Source organism: Equus przewalskii, chromosome 13 (assembly GCF_037783145.1).
Source record: "Equus przewalskii isolate Varuska chromosome 13, EquPr2, whole genome shotgun sequence".
Classification (NCBI taxonomy): domain Eukaryota; kingdom Metazoa; phylum Chordata; class Mammalia; order Perissodactyla; family Equidae; genus Equus; species Equus przewalskii.
Genome location: NC_091843.1, coordinates 25,492,542 through 25,512,421, shown reverse-complemented (window position 1 = coordinate 25,512,421; position 19,880 = coordinate 25,492,542). Strand labels below are relative to the sequence as shown.

Genomic DNA, 19,880 nt, shown 5'->3' with positions numbered 1-19,880 from the left:
GTGCATATCCATGTAGTTCTACCTGGTCGTTTTTTAAACTGCTGCATAGTATTCTATATTATGTGCATATCACCACTTAATCAGTTTGCAAATTGGTGAGCAATTATGTTTTCAATTTTTAAATATTCTAACAAAACTGACAATGCTGCAGTCAACACCGGGTACATGCCTTTTTGTAGGAAAAAAATGTAGTTATCAACCAAGAAGTGGGATATACACAATTTTAATAGAGGCTACCAAATAGTCTTACAAAGAGTTTAAAATTCCCCCCAAATGTGATTAAGAATAGCCTTTACCCCCATCACAGGCTACCTGGGATAAATTACCAATCTGTGAATTTAAAGCTTCGAGACCTGCTCTCATTAGCGTCAGTTCGGAAAGTCATTTTGCAAAATGCAAATTTCTTAGTCCAACCTGTAAGAAACCTTTACAGGGGCTCTTCACGGTCCTCAGAATAAAGTCCAGATTCCTCAGCATGGCTAACACGATCCTGGAGGTTCTTAGCCCAGAATACCTTTAGCAGCTTCTCTCCGCTGGGCTGAGTTCCCTCCTGTGTCCTCATAGCCCCAGGCGCCTGTTCCCGGGCTTGGGAGCAGCTCCGGGCCCAGCGCAGCGCCGGAGTCTCCTGAATGGGTGACATCGGGCAGGGCCAGCGTCTTTATCATCTCTGACCTCAGCCTTTGGAGCTCAATAAACGCTGAACTAGCCCGGCCGAAGCTGGAGTGGGGCCGGGGGCCGCCCGGAGCCTCCAGCCTGGGGCCAGGCCCGGCGCACGGAGGCGAACCGGGGCGCTCCCGGGCCCCTTCTCCGCGCCAGAGGCGCTCCACGTGCTGCTTCTGCAAATTTCTCCGCCAAATTGAACGGGAGACCTCCCCGCGGGGTCACATTCTTGGAATGAGAACGGACCGAGGCGGGTCTGTGTATTTCCACGTAAAATGTTCCTGGTGACCAACAGAGGGCCCAACAAAACGCCCAGGGGACTGCAGAGGGCCAGGCTTAGCCATCAACCGTTTCGGAAAATCCTCCGGGTGTCCACAGTGGAGTTCAAAGGCGGAACGACCTGAAAATAAGCCCCGCACCCCCAGCATTAGAAAACCGAATGACAGTGGTGGAGGGTGACGCACAGGATGTTGCGCTGAGGCCAGGGCTGGTCGGAGGATCTACAAAGCACCTTCCCCGGCAGCAACAAAAAGGGAAAGCCTCGGTGAGCACCGTGAGCCGCCCACCCGGCCGCGCTGCAGGGGCACCGCCACGAACGGCGGGGAGAAGTGCGTGTCCTCAAAGGCCGGCGCAGTTTCCACGTGCGACCTTTTGCAAGATCTTGGGGACACAGGGGGAGCGCCTCTCTCCCTCGGCTCTCCCTGAACACTTGCTAACAAGATTGCTGACTAATGTGAGAGCCACCAAGTGCCCTTAGGCGGCCGCACGGAAAGCAAAAAGTTGCTCTAAAAAGAAAAAAGCAAAACCAGGAAAGTTTACCGCTTGGTTTCCCTGGCACCACACTGTGGGGAAAATGTAGGAGATGGGGCCTCAGGGGCCAGACCGACCAAAGGAGGGAAAGAAAGGAAAGAGGACGGACGCCCAGAGCAGGGAAGGCTCCGAGCCGCCCCAGAGGGCACGGGGGCCCTGGGGCTCGGTCTCCTTGGTGCAGTCCAACCCCCGCGTCAATCAGCTCCTTCTTGCGTTGCGATTGGCCAGGGACTCCCTTGGCCTCCCTGGCGCCCACCTCCTAGTTGCTTGGGGTTTACTTCCCCAAAGTACACGGGCCCCACCTTGTGGAGCAACCGCTCCTGCCTGGAAAACGGTTCTCCGCCCAGGGGAACGCGTTTTAACGAATGGGAGCGGTCCCACGTATTTATTGGCTGCCATGGGTATCGGTCAAAGAATCTCCCACCCTCCTTTCCACGATACCTTTAAGTAATTGGTCACTGTCAGTGCCAATCCGTTACTAGGGAAACGAGATCCTCACAGTCTCATAGGCATAAGTCAAAGCCAATCAAGAGCCACGCCTTCATCCTGAGTCAGTACCCAATTGCTGCTCGAAGAGCTCAGAGGACGCAGTCGGGATTGGTCACCAGCCTGCCCGACCTGGCCGCAACAAGTTAGGTTGAGTGCACTTATATACACCGGCGACGGAGCACGCGTGTGTGCGGACGCAGTTGCGTGAGGGGTTTTCGCCTTCCGCTGTGCTGTGGAGCAAAGCCTGTTCCTCTCCCGCTCAGCCGCGCAGGTACGCCGGGGGGTGGGCGGGGCCGGGCTGCCCGGGGGACCAGGACGAGCTGGGGCGGTCGTGAGAGGGAGGAGAAGTCCGAGCGGCGGCCGCGCACCCCCCGCCCCCACCGCCAACGGCCGCAGGCGCGCGCGGCGGGCGCAGGGCCGCGCGGAGCCTCTGCCCCCGCCCTCACCGGCCGGCGCGCGTGGCCGTGTTCACGTCCGCCGCGTGCGCGTGCCGCTTCCAACGGCCACGCGCGGCGAGAGCGAGCCGCGGCCGCCGCCCGGCCCCAGCGCGATCTCGGGGGCCCGGGGCCCCGCGCGGTGGCTCGCCGGCCTTTCCCGCCTGTGCCCCACGCGCCCGCCGGGCCCTTCCTGCCTGGCGAGGGGCTCCAGCTTGGCCCCTAGCGGAGGTGGCCTTTATTTCGGAGCAGGGGCGACACCAAAGCGCGATAAGGGTTTTTTTTTTTTTTTTTGGCCCGGGAAGCAGAAGGGTTGCTCCTCGCCTTTAGCGGGAGAAAGGGGAGCGGCGCATGCAGGGGTCCTGAGTGATGGTAGTAGCTAACACTTCCCCTAAGCCCTCGCTCCGTCCCAGGCGCTGGGCTGCGCAGTTGGGGTGCCTGTGTCCCTCTCACGACGACCCGAGGAGGTAGGTGCGCCGATTTCCCTCGTTTTGCAGCGGACCCGGCGGCCCAGAGTGGAGTGACCCGGTGAGAGGCACACAGGCGGTAAGGGGCAGGTCTTCGTTTGAACCCAGGCCTGCTGACTCCTGGCCCCCACGCCTGTTTTACTCTTTGTTCCAGCGCCCTGTGCGGCTCCAGGGCACCTTTGGCCCCAGAGCACCAGTCCCTGGGGACAGCATCCGCCAGAGAGGCCGCCTGCTGCGAGGACTACAGCGGCATTTGTCCTTGAGGCCGTCACGGGCTTCCAGGGAGACGGGGGTGGGAAGGGGGATTATGACAAAGGGAAAGAAAGAATGTGGGCTTCCTTTCTACATGTCCTCGTACGAATAGCTGATGGATGTGCCGCCCTAAAAGCTTCTGGAAAAAGTAGGGAAGAAGATGAATAAGTGCAGACGAACATGGGCAGTGTTCCTCGTCAGGTTTGGAACTCCTATTACCTTGATGGGAAATTCCCGCCAGCAGGAAGTTAGGCTCTGATGTTAACCTTGAATCTTCTTTCTTCCTTTTGATCGGAGCAGACTTTTGAGAAAGACGTTCGAGAGGCTAGTTTAACTTCCTCGTTTTGTAGTTAAAGAAAATGAGGTTCAGAGCGATGAGTTTCAGATCTCGGCAGCACGTGTAGGTTAACATTTGAAATTGCGATAGAAAGGAAGGTGCCCAGTTACAGCGTAAATCCGACCCCTGCGGAGCTCATGCTGGGTGAAGTGCTGCTTGAGAAGTGTTGGCAATCTTACCCCTTTGGCGGTTGGGATCTTCTGTGGGTGAAAGCCTGTCTACCTTCATTTTTTTCTTTAGCAATGCTAAATAAAAGACTCCTGTGTATATACGAAAGTAGAAGACGCTTTCAAAGACTTGAATTTGTGTTTTTCTACTACAATTGTACTTTAGATTTTATAAGCCTGTATACACCCTGGCTTAATGAAATAATGTCCCTCTGTTGCAGGTCCAAATCATTACTTTACATCACAAATGTCTCTATTTGAGATAAAACTACAATAAAAGTTTTGGGACTAGCCTTCTAAATTAGTTCTGATTGTAATGGCTTTCAACTTTTTGGAGTTTTTTAAGAATTTTTTTTTTGTTTGTATAGACACTTTTTGGGATTGGTCTTTATGAGTAAGGATCTTTTGCAGTCAGAGGGAGCATGTAATTTACATCCTTGTAAGAAAATTTAAGAACTGTGAGGAAGCTTAATATTTGTAAGTGTTTCTATTTATCCAGTACTTTCTATGTTTCTTAGTACAAAGTAGCAATAGGTAAAGGGTCAAAATGTTGCATGGACAAGTTTCATACCTTTGTTGGTGTTGCTATAAATAACAGATTGCTTTACAGTATAACATTGTTTTACTTGGAACTTGCCTTCCTGTAGCAATGCCATTTACCTGCATTTAGACACCTGTTAACTATTGAATTGGCATTTTGAGTTAGCAAATGTTAAGACGCTGTACCTGCTTTTAAAATGGTAAGTTTGAGTCCAGCTGATTTATTACTCCTTGAGGTAAAATAAATGAGAATGAGATTACCTTATGCATTAATTGAGGGAAAGTTTTGTTAGTTTCCCGTTCAGGTATTTAAAAAAACACTGTTCTTGGTTTCAGCAAATGGTTATAAAAACTGATATTTCACAGATTGATAGCCCAGTTGATCTGTTATGCGTTCATTTATCAAGAACAGCTGAATTGGAGCAAATTGGGATAATACAAGACTTGTGTGCCTCTCTGCTTCCCAGCTGAGGCAGAGGTTACTTTTGTTGTTAATCTTTTCAATCTGAGCTTTTGTACCTCTTCTGACTGGTAGAGAAGTAGGCAGTTCTTTGTTCTTTTTTTTTAACTTGGATTCAGTTTGCTGGTCTCAGCTGACAGTCTGCTAAGGAAACACCAGGATATTTGGTAATGTTTTTGGTGACCTGCTTTGCACCAGATCTTTGTAATTTACCTTATTGATTTTTTTGCTTTAACTTGTTTTAGTACTTTGCATAGAAAGTAAAGGGCAGAGGTTAGTTTTACATTTTTACAGGTTTGTGAATTGTGTATGGTTCTTAGGATGCATCGTGGGTCAGCGTTAAAAGATGAAGTTTGATGTAAAGCCTGAATTTGTAACCTAAACCAATTTTGTCTTTTCGTCAGTTTAGTAAAATTACTCACTTGATCTTTCAATGTTTTGCAATTAGACTGGTTTTTTAAAATAATATTTCAGAATTCAAATATGCACTGTATGTCCATTTAATTGTGCTTTAAGACTGCCTTGGACAAAACTTACTGACTTTACAAAGGGAGATAGTTGTCAAAGTAGGCAGGTTTAAAACAAAAAAAGCAGGCCCCCCCCCCCCCCCGTCAGTTGTTAACGGCTAGTGGGAAAAACCTTTAGTGCAGTACTGTTCTTCCAGCCCTGGAGTTAAATTTAGATTCAGTAACTGTAATCTCACTTGTAGCTGGTGATCACGCTGTGGCGGTTAACCAGGTTTATGTTTTAAAATCTCAAAAGTCAGCTTTCTTTTTACGGATTTTTGTTGTTAAGTAATCTTGGACACCGTGTCTGGCCTTGGTTGGGAAAGCTGACTTGGAAGCTACGTGATATGGCGAAGGCTGGGAATGATCTGCGCATGAAGAGGGGGCTTTGTTTTATTTATTTATTTATTTTAAAGATTGGCACCTGAGCTAACGTCTGTTGCCAGTCTTTTTTTTTTTCTTTTTCTTCTTTTCCCTGAAGCCCCCCAGTACATAGTTGTATATTGTAGTTGTGGTCCTTCTGGTTGTGCTATGTGGGACACCGCCTCAGTGTGGCCTAATGGGCAGTGCCATGTCCGTGCCTAGAATACGAACTGGCGAAACCCTGGGCCACGGAAGCGGAGCACGGGAACTTAACCGCTGGGCCATGGGGCCCGTCCCAAGAGTGGGCTTTATACAGCAGAAAGTAATAAAAAAAATAAGTTCTCTCACAGGCTGTGGCCTTAGTAAATAAATAAGGTCTTTAGATGACCTTAAATGATAGATTTCCCCTTCTGTCCTCTGATACTACAATGTCATGTTGTAATACTGCTTAGCTGTGTAGCCTGTGTACTGTATTTCAGATGTTAATAAAAAATAAGAGGCGGTTCAGAGAAAGCAAGCTGGCGTCCTGGGTGGGACATACTTCCCCTTAGTAGGGATGTACTCCTTCCTGGCTCTTAAGTGGCTATGTAACAGCATCGATGTATATTTGTATAGCCCTTTGCGTGTTTTAAAAGTGCTTTCACACTTCCTAGGTATTTTCATGTTTTTATTTCCAAGAGAACTGAAGCTCCGAAATCCAAATAGTTGTCTAAACTCTTTTGTAAAGCATGTGGTTGGTGCACCTATTAGGGAGCTGTAGACTGCTTTGTGCTATTTCCTTATTCAGAAAACCTTGAAGGATTCAGAATTTGGAAGGTGTGAGTCTAACACCTACCTATCATGGTACATTTATCAAAACTAAGAAATTGACATTGGTAAAATACTACTAACTAAATGATTGACCTTACTTGAATTTCCTTAGTTTTTCCACTAAGGTGCTTTTTCTCTTCGAGGATCCAGTCCAAGGTACCACATTGCATTTAGTCCTCCTGTCTCCTTGGTCTCTCTCTGTGACGGTTTCTGTCTTTCCTTTGTCATTTATGACGCTGATGCTTTTGATCTCAGTTTGGGTATGTCTGGTATTATGTCTGGACTGTGGTTATGGGTTTGGGAGAAGACGACCAGAGGTGACTTATCAGCCTTCTTATCACATCAGGGCATGTGTAATGTTATTACTGGTTGAATTTAATCTCGATCACTTGATTCAAGTGGTGTATGCCAGGTTAGTATTTGCTCCCTTTGCATAGTCTCTTCATTAGAAGCTAGTCACTAAGAGGGAGGAGAAATGGTGATTTTGTGGAAATATATTAAAGCTACCACTGTAGGGTCTGGCTCCGTGGCTGAGTGGTTAAGTTGGCGTGCTCTGCTTCGGCGGCCCAGGGTTTCATGGGTTCGAATCCTGGACTCGGACATGGCACTGCTCATCAGGCCATGCTGAGGCGGCGTCCCACATACCACAACTGGAAGGACCCACAACTAGAATGTACAACTATGTACTGGGGGGCTTTGGGGAGAAGGAGGAAAAAAACTACTAGTGTAATTACTAAATATTTTGGGGTAGACACTTTGAAGCTTTGCAAATATTCTATTTCTCTAAAGTTTCCTCCCTTAATTTTAGCATTTATTAGTGGATCTTTCCTGCAGCTGTTGCTGGGGTGTTCTAATGGTAATTTTTTATCTCCTTCATTCCTTCTACATTTGAAATTCTTCTGTAAGGAAGACTTGTCTCGGTTTATTTTTAAGACTTTATTTTCTTACCTGTTAATTTTTTTATTTAGTCATTTATGTCACTATAGACTCATGGGTATTTTATTCTTTGGGTTGTATTCCAGTGCTATTCTAACTTACTTTTACTTATATTTTTTATTTTACAAATTGTTCCTATTTTGGCTCTTGTGTCCTTTTGACGTTCCCCCATGCTTTTTTCCCCCAAGTATTTTCTTTCTTTACCAGGTGATTCAGGCTCGTCTTGTATTTTGCCTGTTGCAGTCCTAGAATCAACTGTTCTCCAGGGAGCTGTCAGGAGCGATTTTGAAGGGAGGCGACAGGTGGTAAATGTGAAGAGTTTGGAAAATAGATTGAACAGTGGACCCGTGATGGTGATACTGCTTTTGCTCTGAGCACAGACATTGGCTTCTGTATTAAAGTTTCTCTGGTTCTGGGAGAACGTTTTTGTTTCTCTCATAACTAAAGTAAATTTCAAATGTTGGAATGCATAGCATAACCTTGCAGAAATTTACAACAGTTTAATATATGCTCAGTTCTTATAAACCCTTACTGGTTATTTTTTCCTACTATTTTTGATAAATTATTAAAGTAAAAAGGCCGCAAAATCCCATCATACCTGGCATTGATAATTAACATCGTGTCACTCTTTTACGTTTGACTTCTTTTTTTCTATTCAGTTTCCCATTCCCCTCCTTTCCCCTGAGACAACCTTTCATCTTTCAAGGCCATTTTATTGATGGGGTAAAAATTTTTAAGAACAGCTTCGTTGAGGTATAATTGACATAGATTAAACTGCGCATATTTCAGGTGTACTATCTGGTAATTCTTGGCGTTATTTATACCCATGAAACCATCATCACAATCAAATCCATCACTCCTCATCTCCTGCCCCCAGGAATCCTTTGTCTGCTTTCTGTCGCTGAAGATTAGTTTGCAATTTTCTAGAATTTTTATGAAAATGGAATCATATAATATGTGCTTTTTTTTTTTAATTGCTGGGTAGTACTATTTTGTAAATATACCACAGTTTGTTTATCCATTCACCTGTTGATGGACATTTGGTTTGTTTCCATCTTTTGGCTGTTATGAATAAAGCTTCTTAAGAGACTACCTAACTTTTCCAAAAGTGGTTGTACCACTTGACATTCCCACCATCCATGTTTGAGGGTTCTACTCCTTAATATCCTGGCCAGCACTGTGTGGTCAGCCTTTTAAATTTTAGTCATTCTGGCAGGTGTGTTGTGGTACCTCACTGTGGTTTTAATTTGCATTTCTGTAATTACTTATGATTAGTATTTTTCATGTCTTTATTTGGCATTCAGATAATTTCTTTGCTGAAGTGTCTCTTCAGATCTTCTGCTCATAATTCGTGGGGTGGTTATTCAGTTTTGAAAGTTCCTTATGTATTCTGGATACAGATTTTCTATCAGATACATGCTTTGCAAATATTTACTCCTAGTGTGGCTTGTCTTTTCATTCTCTTAATAGTGTCTTTTGTAGAGCAGAAGGTTTTAATTTTAACAGAGTCCACATTATCAATCTCTTCTCTTACCATATTTTTGGTTTTGTGTCTAAAATCTATGCTTTAGGGGCTGGCCCCCTGGCCGAGTGGTTAAGTTTGCACACTCTGCGTTGGCGGCCCAAGGTTTCACTGGTTCGAATCCTGGGTGTGGTCGTGGCACTGCTCGGCAGGCCATGCTGAGGCGGCGTCCCACATAGCACAACCAGAAGGACCCACAACTAAAATATACAACTATGTACTGGGGGGATTTGGGGGAAAAAGAAAAGATCAGCACTAGTTGTTAGCTCAAGTGCCAATCTTTTAAAAAAAAAAAAATCTATGCTTTAGTCAAGGTCATGCAGATTTTGTTTACAAGTTTTAGATTTTACCTGAAACCATTTTGAGTTAAATTTTAATTGTGAGGCATGAGTTGAGGTCCTATTTTTTTCTATCTATGGATATGCAGTTACAGCACTGTTTGTTGAAAAGAGTATCCTTTTTCTAATGAATTGTCTGCTCTTTTGTTAAAAATCAGTTGTCCCTTTTTGTGTGGGTGTATTTCTTTACTCTGTTGCATGGATCTATTTGTCTGTTTTGTCTATTGTATTGTCCAGACTGTTTTAAAAATACATTTACGTATGTATCTATGAGTAGTATCTGGTATTGTTTTATGTATACTAAAAACTGTTGAACTTATTTAAAGACGATCATACAGTACGTATTTGGCAACTGACTTCATTTTATATTGTTTTTGAGATCTATTTCGTGCTGACTTTGTGATTGCCAAAATAGGGTGACTTTATGTCTTGCTTTCCTAGGGACAGTTCTAATTCACCCCACTTAACCTGGCATGATTATTAATAGTATCACTTTTCAGTCTTTTTTTTTCTGTCTAAAGCCCCCCGTACATAGCTGTATATTCTAGTTGTAAGTTCCTCTAGTTGTGCTGTGTGGGATGCTGTCTCAGCATGGCTTGATGAGCAGTGCTAGGCCTGCACCCAGGATCTAACTGACGAAACCCGGGGCCTCCAAAGTGGAGTGCAGGATCTTAACCACTAGGCCACGGGGCTGGCCCCCTACTTTTCAGTCTTTTAATTGCCCATATGATTATCTTAGATACAGAGGTTTCCATGATGTGAATAAACCACAACTTAATCCATTTCCCATTTGACAGATGTGTAGGTTATTACTGGTCTTAGAAATACTGGTTTTAGAAATAGGGTGGTGGGGCTGGCCCAGTGCATAATGGTTAAGGTTGAGTGCTTGGCTTCGGCGGCCCGGGTTTTCCCAGTTTGGATCCTGGGTGTGGACCTACACACTGCTCATCAAGCCATGTTGTGGCAGCATCCCACATAGAGGAACTAGAAGGACTTATAACTAGGATATACAACTATGTACTGGGGCTTTGGGGAGAGAAAAAGGAAAAAGGAAGATTGGCAACAGATGTTAGCTCAGGGCCAATCGTCCTCACCAAAAAAAGCATACCTAAAAAAAAAGAAGGTGGGAGTGAATTTCTTTGTGTCTTGCGCAAATGGATGAGTTCCCTTAAATATGCATCTAGAAGAGAATTGCTAGATTCATAGCTTTTTTTTTTTAAGATTTTATTTTTCCTTTTTCTCCCAAAGCCCCCCCGGTACATAGTTGTGTATTTTCAGTTGTGGTCCTTCTGGTTGTGGCATGTGGGATGCCGCTTCAGTGTGGCTTGATGAGAGGTGCCATGTCTGCACCCAGGATTCAAACCGGTGAAATCCTGGGCTGCTGAAGTGGAGCATACGAACTTAACCACTCGGCCATGGGGCCAGCCCCCTAGATTCCTAACTTTTTTGATTTGGTTAGATAACTGCAAAATTGTTCTCTACTGTGGTTGTACTGATTGAAATTCATTCAGCAGTTTTTCAGGTTGTCTTTTCCCTGCTTCCTTGTCAGTGTATGATACTGACTGATAGTGTAATACTTTGGGGGATCTCCTGTGAGAAGGGATAGGTTTTAATTTACATTTTACTGGTTACTTAGTTTATCTTTTGTTTGTTGCCCAATTAGTCTCCTGAGAGTTGCCTGTTCCATTTCTTTTGCCCATTTTTCTTTTGGGTTATTCTTTTTTTTGGTGAGGGAGATTTGCCCATTGCCAATCTTCCTCTTTTTTTTTTTTTTTTTTTCCCTTAAGGAAGATTAGCCCTGAGCTAACAGCTGTGTCAGTCTTCCTGTATTTTTTATGTGGGTCACTGCCACAGCATGGCTGATGAGTGGAGTAGGTCCAAGTCTGGGATCCAAACTGGTGAACCCGCAGGCTGCCAAAACGGAGTGTGTGGAACTTTAAACACTCCACTATGGGGATGGCCTGGAGTTATTCTTTATTTTAGTGATTTATATAGGAGTTCTGTGTTTATTGTGGATTCTAATCATTTGTTGTATGATGGTGCATTTTTTTTCTTAATTTAAAACTGCCACTTAGAGATCATGAGTTGTTAAGACATTTTGCTATTTTGATTTTGTGAGGAAGAATAAACTCAGCTATTAAAAATTCAGGTGGATTGTGGTCAGTCTTCTTCCATGCTTCCCTGCTCTTGAGACATAAATCCTCACAGCTCTTTAGACTCAGTTAAAAGAAGTATCTTTAGCATTTCTTTAAAGTTGCCATGCAGGGGCCAGCCTGGTGGCGTAGTGGTTAAGTTGGTGCGCTCTACTTCGTTGGCCCAGGATTCCCTGGTTTGGATCCTCAATGGGGGCCTATGCACTGATTATTAAGCCATGCTGTTGCAGGCATCCCACATATAAAATAGAGGAATATGGGCACAGATGTTAACTCAGGGCCAATCTTCCTCAAAAAAAAAAAAAGTTGCCGTGCAGTCTAGTAATTTGGGGTTAAGTGGACATTTTGAAAGATTAGGGAGTATTTCACAGATCAGGGTCAATCCAGCAAAAATAAATCCATGATTATGTTAATCTGTGAGGCAGCATTGACATTTCCATTTGTATATATATTTTTTAGAGTAGCGCTTATTGACGACGTTATGTGCTTTTCCAATTAGGTAAGAAAAGTAAAAAAATTACATTCTTTGCTCCTTGTAGGTAACTAATAATTCTGTTGCCTCAGACTTTTTTTCCCCTGTACTGTAAACTACCTTAATTTCACTTTCATTGTTCTCTTTGAGGGATCCTAAGGCCAACACAAAGTGATAGTGTTGGAAAAATTAGAGTATTACAAGCCAAAAGCAAATTCCTTCTTAAAATTGGAAAACATCAGAATATATTCTGATATAAGTCTTTAAAAAAAGCAAAGTAAATAGATGCCTTGTTTTAAGACAAGTTTAAAAGTGAAACCAGTAACTTTAGAGGAATGCTTAACTCTTGGAGTTTAGCCCTGGAAGTTGGGCAAAAGTAGTGAGACAGAAAACTCCCTGTACCATGAAAAAATTGAAATTGGACCATCCCCATCTGCTGCTAATAAATACAGAGAGGTGTTCTGTAGTCCTCAGATCTGTTGAAGTACTCTCTTGTACTAATTAAAGTCACACAGAGTGGAGTTAATTTTTGGAATTACAAACCTAAAGGGATTTTAAAGATCATTTCATTTCAAGAGAGCTAAAATATATAACATACCGCTCGCTGTTAGACATTGGTACCCTTTGTTGCGTTTTTCTTTTTCTTTATTTTGTTCTGAAGGTAGTGCACGTCGCCTAGGACATTCCAGCAATACAGAGGTCTAGGAATGTTATTTTTTAAATAGCTACATAGTATTCCATTATATAATGTTTCTATATACATTATATGTAACATAATATAATTTCCATAACACAGTGCCACAGTGAATACTTTTATAACTTATGTTTACATATGTTTTTATACCTTATGTTGTGTGTTTATACCTTGTGTTTTTTATATAGACTATTGCATAATGTAACCCCCCTCCCCCCCACCCCTTACGCGCGCACACACACACACACACACACACACACACGAAACAGGAGTGGTCACTGCTTTCAGTTAGTGGTTAGGTTGTTGGTGTTTGGAATGAAGTGAGATAAGCAGTTGGACTGGTATTTTCTGGTAGCTCTTCTCAAGGGAAATATTCCTCATGACTTTGATGAATAAAATTGTTTCAGAAATACTTATTTCAATTCAGCAAACTTATTCTCCTAGCATAAGAATAAAGTAAATTATTTAGCAGTGTTTAACAGAATAGTAGAACTTAATGCTGTATTTATTGTTTTAAGAGAGCAGAAATTTTTATGCCTAATGGCATAAACATACCTGAAACAATTGTAGCTCCATGATGCATGTTTTAAAAGTTAAAATATTAAGATGTGCACTTGATTTGGTTTTGTAGTTTGACTGGGCAGTTATATTCTGTGGGCAAGTCTTCCTATATAGCATTCATATGAGTGGACCACGGCTGTTATGAAGTTAACCTAGAAGTTCTCTAAAATGGTAAAATTTTATATCAAGTTCTTGGGCTTCCATAGTCCAAGGTCCTCTGTACAAAAGTTCTTGTAGAAAATAATACTGTATTTTTATTTTGCTAGCCAAGTACTTAAATAGTTTTCTGGGTGACAGAAAAGGGTGGGTGTAGAAATGCTTTCCTTCATCATAGTTAATAATTAGTAGTAATAAGAACAGCTAACCATATCATTTGTAGGAATTTCTGTGAGCGATTTGTAATTTATGCCCCAGAAGGTTTATCCTCTTGCTCTAAAAGCAGTGTAATAAGGGAGTGATCTCCAAATTGGAATGATTTGGAGTGTTCAACAAACTTACTTTGTCTGGGGAAAGTGGCATGTGTCTTTTAGAAAGTCTTCCAGTCTTCATATCAGCATGGGAAGGGGGAATCACTATTGGTAATTGAAATACTAAAAATAGTTTGTTTCCTCCTCCTCCTTTTTTGTTTTTTGCTGAAGAAGATTTGCCCTGAGCTAACATCTGTTGCCACTCTTCCTCTTTTTGTATATGAGCCACTGCCACAGCATGGCCACTGACAGATGAGTGCTGTAGGTCCATGCCTGGGAACTGAACCCGGGCTGCTGAAGTGGAGTACACCAAATTTAACCACTAAGTCACCAGGGTTGGCCTAATAGTTTTTTTCCTGTTCCTAGTTTTGGTACATGCTTCATAGTCTAGCCATTAATGTTGCATTGACATATGCTCTTATACTGATAAGGTTATTTACCATCTGTCATCGTACAAAGTTATTACAAGATTACTCTGTTCCCTGTGCTGTACATTACATCCTCACGACTTTTGTAACTGAAAGTTTGTGACTCTTATCCCCTTCACCACTTTTGCCCTTCCCCCAACCCCTTCCCCTCTAGCAATTACCAATTTGTTCTCTATATTCCTGAGTTTGCTTCTCTTTTGTTTGTTCGTTTTGTTTTGTTTTTTTTGGATTCCACATATAAATGAAATCATAGGGTATTTCTCTTTCTCTGTCTGGCTTATTTCACTTAGCATAATACCCTCTAGACCCATCCCTGTTATCACAAATGGGAGGATTCCATCCTTTTTATGACTGAGTAATACTCCATTGTATATATTTACCACATCTTTATCCATTCATCTACCGAACACTTAGAATGCTTCCTAATCTTGGCTATTGTAAATAATGCTGCAGTGAACATGGAGGGGGCATATATCTTTTCGAATTAGTGTTTTATTTCCTTTGGAAAAATACTCAGGAGTGGTATTACTGGATTGTATGGTAGTTCTATTTTTAATTTTTTAAGGAATCTCCGTACTGTTGTCCATGGTGTTTGCACTAATTAATTTCCACCAACAGTGCCCGAAGATTCCCTTTTCTCCACATCCTTGCCAATACTTATTTGTTGTCTTTTTGAGAATAGCCATTCTGACAGTGTGAGGTGATATCTTATTTGTGGTTTTCATTTGCATTTCCCTGATGATTAGTGATGTTGAGCACCTTTTCATGTACCTATTGGCCATCTGTATGTCTTCTCTACCAAAAAGTATTAAAACTAATAAGTGAATTCAGTAGAGTTGCAGGATACAAGATAAATATACGGAAATCAGTTGTGTTTCTATATGCTAACAATAAACTAAGAGAGAAATTAAGAAAACAATCCCATTTATAATTACATCAAAAAGAATAAAATACCTAGGAATACATTTAACAAAGGTCAAAGACCTGTACACTGAGAACTGTAAGACACTGATGAAATTGAAGATCACATAAGTAAATGGAAAGATCTATTATGCTTATGGATTGGAAGAATGAATATAGTTAAAATGCCCATACTACTCAAAGCAACTTGCAGATTCGGTGCAATCCCTGTTAAAATACCAATGACATTTTTCACTTAACTGGAACAAATAATCCTAAAGTTCGTACGAAATCACAAAAGACCCTGAATAGCCAAAGCAATCTTGGGAAAGAAAAACAAAGCTGGAGGTACCACACTCCTGATGATCTTGAACTATACCACAAAGCTGTAGTAATCAAAACAGTATGGTACTGGCACAAAACACATAGATAATGGAGCAGAACAGTGCCCAGAAATAAACGCACACCTATATGTTCATTAATCTATGACAAAGGAGGCAAGAGTATGCAGGAATGTTTGATAAATGAGGGGGAATCTTGGAACTTTTTAGCGTGTGTTTTAATTGATATTCATACTTTATAATTGTCATAGTAACTGGCAAAACACCAGTTTTTCTGAGGTAAATCCATTTGTTTGTTTACTTTCATTATTTTAGATTTGATAGATTGAGAGTTCTGATGAACCAGAGTGAGATTAAAGACTATTCTCAGGCGGTACGACGTTAGTTCACGTATTTCTCATAGCTTGTGTTTTATGTTTGGGCCAAAAACAAAGATGAAGATTTCAGAGAGGTGATTTACCAAATAAAATTTTTCTAATTAGGATTGATTGAGTATATTTGTATAGATTCAAATCACCAAAGTTTTGTTTTGTTACTGAGAATGCTGATCAGATAGATAAGGTTACTCACAGAACTGTTGGTGTGTGGTCTCCGATCACTGAAGAACTTCCCTAAACATTTTGTGGTCATCGATGCTATTGGGTGGGTCAGTATTCTTAATTATTGTAATACATTTTCTGATGTCTTAAAGATTTTTTTTTAACATTTCATTAAATGACTTCTATTTTTTAAAGCTTTGTGCTTTAATGTTTTTAATTTTTTTTATTATTAAGATTATGATAGTTTACAACCTTGTGAGATTTCAGTTGTACATTATTGTCAGTCATGTTGTGGGTGCACTACTTCACCCTTTGTGCCCTCCCCCCAACCCCGCCCCCCCTCTTTTCCCTGGTAACCACCGATCAGTTCTCCTTGTCTATATGTTAACTTCCACCTAAGAGTGGAGTCATATAGAGTTCATCTTTCTCTGTCTGGCTTATTTTGCTTAACATAATACCCTCAAGGTCCATCCATGTTGATGCGAATGGGACGATTTTGTCCTTTTTTATGGCTGAGTAGTATTCCATTGTGTACATATACCATATCTTCTTTATCCAATCATCAGTTGCTGGGCACTTAGGTTGGTTCCACGTCTTGGCTATTGTAAATAATGCTGTGATGAACATAGGGGTGCATGGGACTCTTGGCATGGCTGATTTCAGGTTCTTAGGATAGATTCCCAGTAGTGGGATGGCTGGGTCATAAGGTATTTCTATTTTTAACTTTTTGAGAAATCTCCATACTGTTTTCCATAGGCTGCATCAGTTTGCATTCCCACCAACAATGTATGAGGGTTCCTTTTTCTCCACAACCTCTCCAACATTTATCACTCTTGATTTTGGATATTTTTGCCAATCTGATGGGTGTAAGGTGATAGCTTAGTGTAGTTTTGATTTGTATTTCCCTGTGGTTCCCCTGTGGTCCTTTCCAGTCAGTTCTCTCTCAGGCAGCTACTTTCTGATTGCTAGCACCTTAGGAGAGTTTTCTCTTTGGCCTTTTCTTACTGATTAAAGAAACAATGTTGTATGTACTGTCTTAATCTAAGTTCTGGAAAATCTGGCAGTTCAACCTGACAGACGAATGGATGATCAGAATTCCATTTTCCTTATATAAAGTTCTAACCTTCTTTTGTGTGAGAATGTTGAATGAAAGAAAACTTTTTATTCCTCATGTGTCAGACAGTGTTAAGTTTTGAGGCTAGAAAGTTACATGTAAGAAATGGTGTCTATTAAGAAATTTAACATTTAGGAAGAAGCTTGCATTCTTTCAGAATGTTTTATCTGACCATGACTAATGTAGAATCCTTGAAGCCCTTGGCTACTTTTTTTTTTTAAGATTTTATTTTTCCTTTTTTCTCCCCAAAGCCCCATGGTACATAGCTGTGTATCTTTAGTTGTTGGTCCTTCCAGCTGTGGCATGTGGCATGCTGCCTCAGCGTGACTTGATGAGCAGTGCCGTGTCCGCGCCCAGGATTTGAACTGGCGAAACCCTGGGCCCCCGAAGTGGAGTGTGTGAATGTAACCACTCGGCCACGCATGGGGCCAGCCCCGGCCCTTGGCTATTTTAATTTAGGAATTTGTCCTTTTTTTTTTTTTACACGTGAAGCAATATAGTTTCTTTTTAATTAAAATGCTGTATTTAGTCACATAGAAAATGATTTTTTTCTTTTTTTCCAGTTTTATTGAGATGTAGTTGACAGGAATATTATTTTCAAATAGTGCTATTACTTTGCTCGAGCTCGTTGGCCAGTATTTATTAAGGAAGAGCTTAAAGGAGAGACTGAAGACCTAGAGCTTCTACTTGATGGAACTAGATAGAGCTTGTAGTGTAAATATAAGCCTTGGGAGGCTCCGATGACTGACAGTGCAACTTGTAACTTTAGTATAGAGGATTGAAAATTGGGTTTCAACATAGCTGTTGTATGTTTCTGAAGTTGACAATTTCAGCCCAAAATAATGTATCATCTGTTGAGAAAGTTAAAAAATGCTCATTGAGGACCTAGTTTGCAAAGTATTCAATTATGTTAAACTAATAAAATTAATATTTGGACAGTTGGTGAATGATACAGACTTTCTGGACAAGCTTCCGAACTATAACAGTTAGGAAGAATCCACAAACGAGATGAAGATGAATATAGGATATAAATATGTCTTGATTTTATGGCAATGACTTGAAATAAAATATTAATGATAATGGTGTAATCAGACCAATAATGACCTTTTTGAAATTCTTTTTAATTTGAATTATCTAGGTAATCTCAAAGGGAAAAGAGAAGTTCTAGAGGTGGTCTGTAAATTTTAATATTTTTTACCTTTGATATGTAACCTAGAGGATTTTCATCATTTGCATAGAAGATTGGGTGTGACAAGTAGTATTGGATAAAATGTTTAGACATTATATCATGAGAAGACTACTTGGCAGAATCAAAGGATGCAGTTAGGTTGATGTTATTAGCCTAGTTAATGATGCCATTTTTAATGTTGACTGGGGAATAAGAGCACATGGTACTGAAGACATTAGCAAGAGCTAGAGTAAAAAGGTAGAGTAAAAAGATAGGACTTTACTTAGTGTGTTTTCTTCTTCTGATTTGTCCTATCATGAAGGTTCCCTTTAAGTTGCTTTTTATATTGTGGACATATTGTATATTTTGTATTAAGACAGAAGCAAAACTTTCTGTTCACCCTCTTTATATGTTAGAAAATATGTATGTGCAACTTAATGGAATAAAAATTATAATATAATAATATAAATAATATAAAAAATTATATTATCAGTTTCTGAGGTATCGGGAGACCTGTCTTCCATTTCTGAAGCCAGTTGTGAGATGACATTGGATTTTTCCTTTTATCTGAGATTGGGTCAGATGTTAGTGGTTTTCGAAGAGAATAGCTAAGCCCTTTTAAGAAAGGGAATTTATGTAGGGACTCTAATATATAAGAAAGTGCAGTTGCTCTGGTTTTTGTAATCTTAAAACTCAGAAACCGTAGGCTAGATAACTGTTAAGATCCTCTGATGTCCAGCTGTAATCTTATGAAGTTATGAAGAGTCTAGAATCAATAAGAACATCTGCAACTATCTTTTTTTGGACCAAGAGCCAGGGGAAAAATACACACAGCAGTTTCTCCTTCTGCCTACTTTAAGTGCATTAGTTTAAGACTTAGGATCCAGATTCTTGTTACTGCCCTCCTCATAACCATGCCTGCAGGCAAATTCTTGTTTCGTAGGGCTGAGATGCTATTCCATTTCGAGTAGTGGCTGTAATTTGGGGAAAAGGGAGAACAAGTCTTGAACTAATTTGTTAGATTCTGGTGAAACAAGTGGTCAATGGGACAGATATTCAAGAATAATACAGAAATGCGCTGTATGAGGATAAACGTATATCTACGGATTACTTCTGCAGGATTTGACCAAACAAACTCAATCCTTTTTGCCCATTTTTTAAGAATACTGAAATGCAGTTTGTCTCCTTTTCTTTCACACTGGGATTAATCTGTACGGATCCCTCTGTGCGCCTTTATGTTTAAGTTCAGGATGATTGTTCTCCTCGAACGAGGAGCTGGATTTTCTTATGCTAAATACTCAGAAAGTGCTGACAATAATTAAGGACTTATTGTATGTCAGGTCCTTTCTTAGCACTCAAAAGTGCTAACTTTAAGTTACCTTGATAATTTTGAGGTGGTAGGGATTATTTGTTGAGTAAAAACGTCTTATTTGTTAACGTGTACCCATTTTATTTTCAGATTCTTTTTGGTCCCTATATGAAATAAACTAAGCATATTTAGAATTGTTAGTTTTTGTGGTTTCTTTTTTAAAGATATTAAAATTTCTCTGATTTAGTTTGACTAAAAATGTGATAGTATGTACCTGTATGTCAAAGCTATATTTTTTTGTTTGATTATCACCCTTGAATCTAGTATTGTAAATAAAGATACGTTTGTAATCTTACAGCTGGAACACTCTTAATTGGGTTTAGTAACTTAGGAAAATTATGGTAGGATGCGTATTAGAAATACTTGGAGGTTCTTATTTTGGTTTAAGAAAATTGAATGTTGGGAATAATGATGAATTGATTCTTCGTAGTGATTTTTTTCCTACTGTTCATCTGATGCAGTCAGTTTAAATGTATAAAATCTCACCTGGTCTCTGTAGGTTTTGTTTGTTCTTATAATGTGTATTTCTTTTTAAAACCAAGAACTGCTGAAATGATCTTATCTTCCTTTGAGTTGGTTTTAG

General features: G+C 40.9%; 1 protein-coding gene and 1 long non-coding RNA gene across 5 annotated transcripts in view; one reads left to right on the top strand and one right to left on the bottom strand.

Annotated features, from left to right (window-relative positions):
* Positions 1 to 207: 207 nt before the first annotated feature.
* LOC139075266 (uncharacterized) lies at positions 208 to 1,642 on the bottom strand. The gene is made up of 2 exons (XR_011525477.1): positions 1,480 to 1,642; positions 208 to 1,060 (listed from the first exon to the last, which is right to left on the bottom strand). It is a non-coding gene; the product is annotated as an uncharacterized lncRNA (long non-coding RNA).
* Positions 1,643 to 1,830: 188 nt separating this feature from the next.
* G3BP1 (G3BP stress granule assembly factor 1) overlaps positions 1,831 to 19,880 on the top strand; it is a 39,982-nt gene continuing 21,932 nt past the window's right edge. The window contains exon 1 of one of the 4 annotated variants that reach the window (XM_008523887.2): positions 1,831 to 2,230. Coding sequence is in view for 1 of the 4 variants with exons in the window: in XM_070570424.1 (XP_070426525.1) it covers positions 3,293 to 3,313 (21 nt within the window). In the remaining 3 variants the exon portion in view is untranslated. Of the gene's footprint in view, positions 2,231 to 2,338; positions 3,314 to 19,880 lie in introns of those variants that run through there. The other 3 variants (XM_008523888.2, XM_070570425.1, XM_070570424.1) reach the window with 3 other exon arrangements.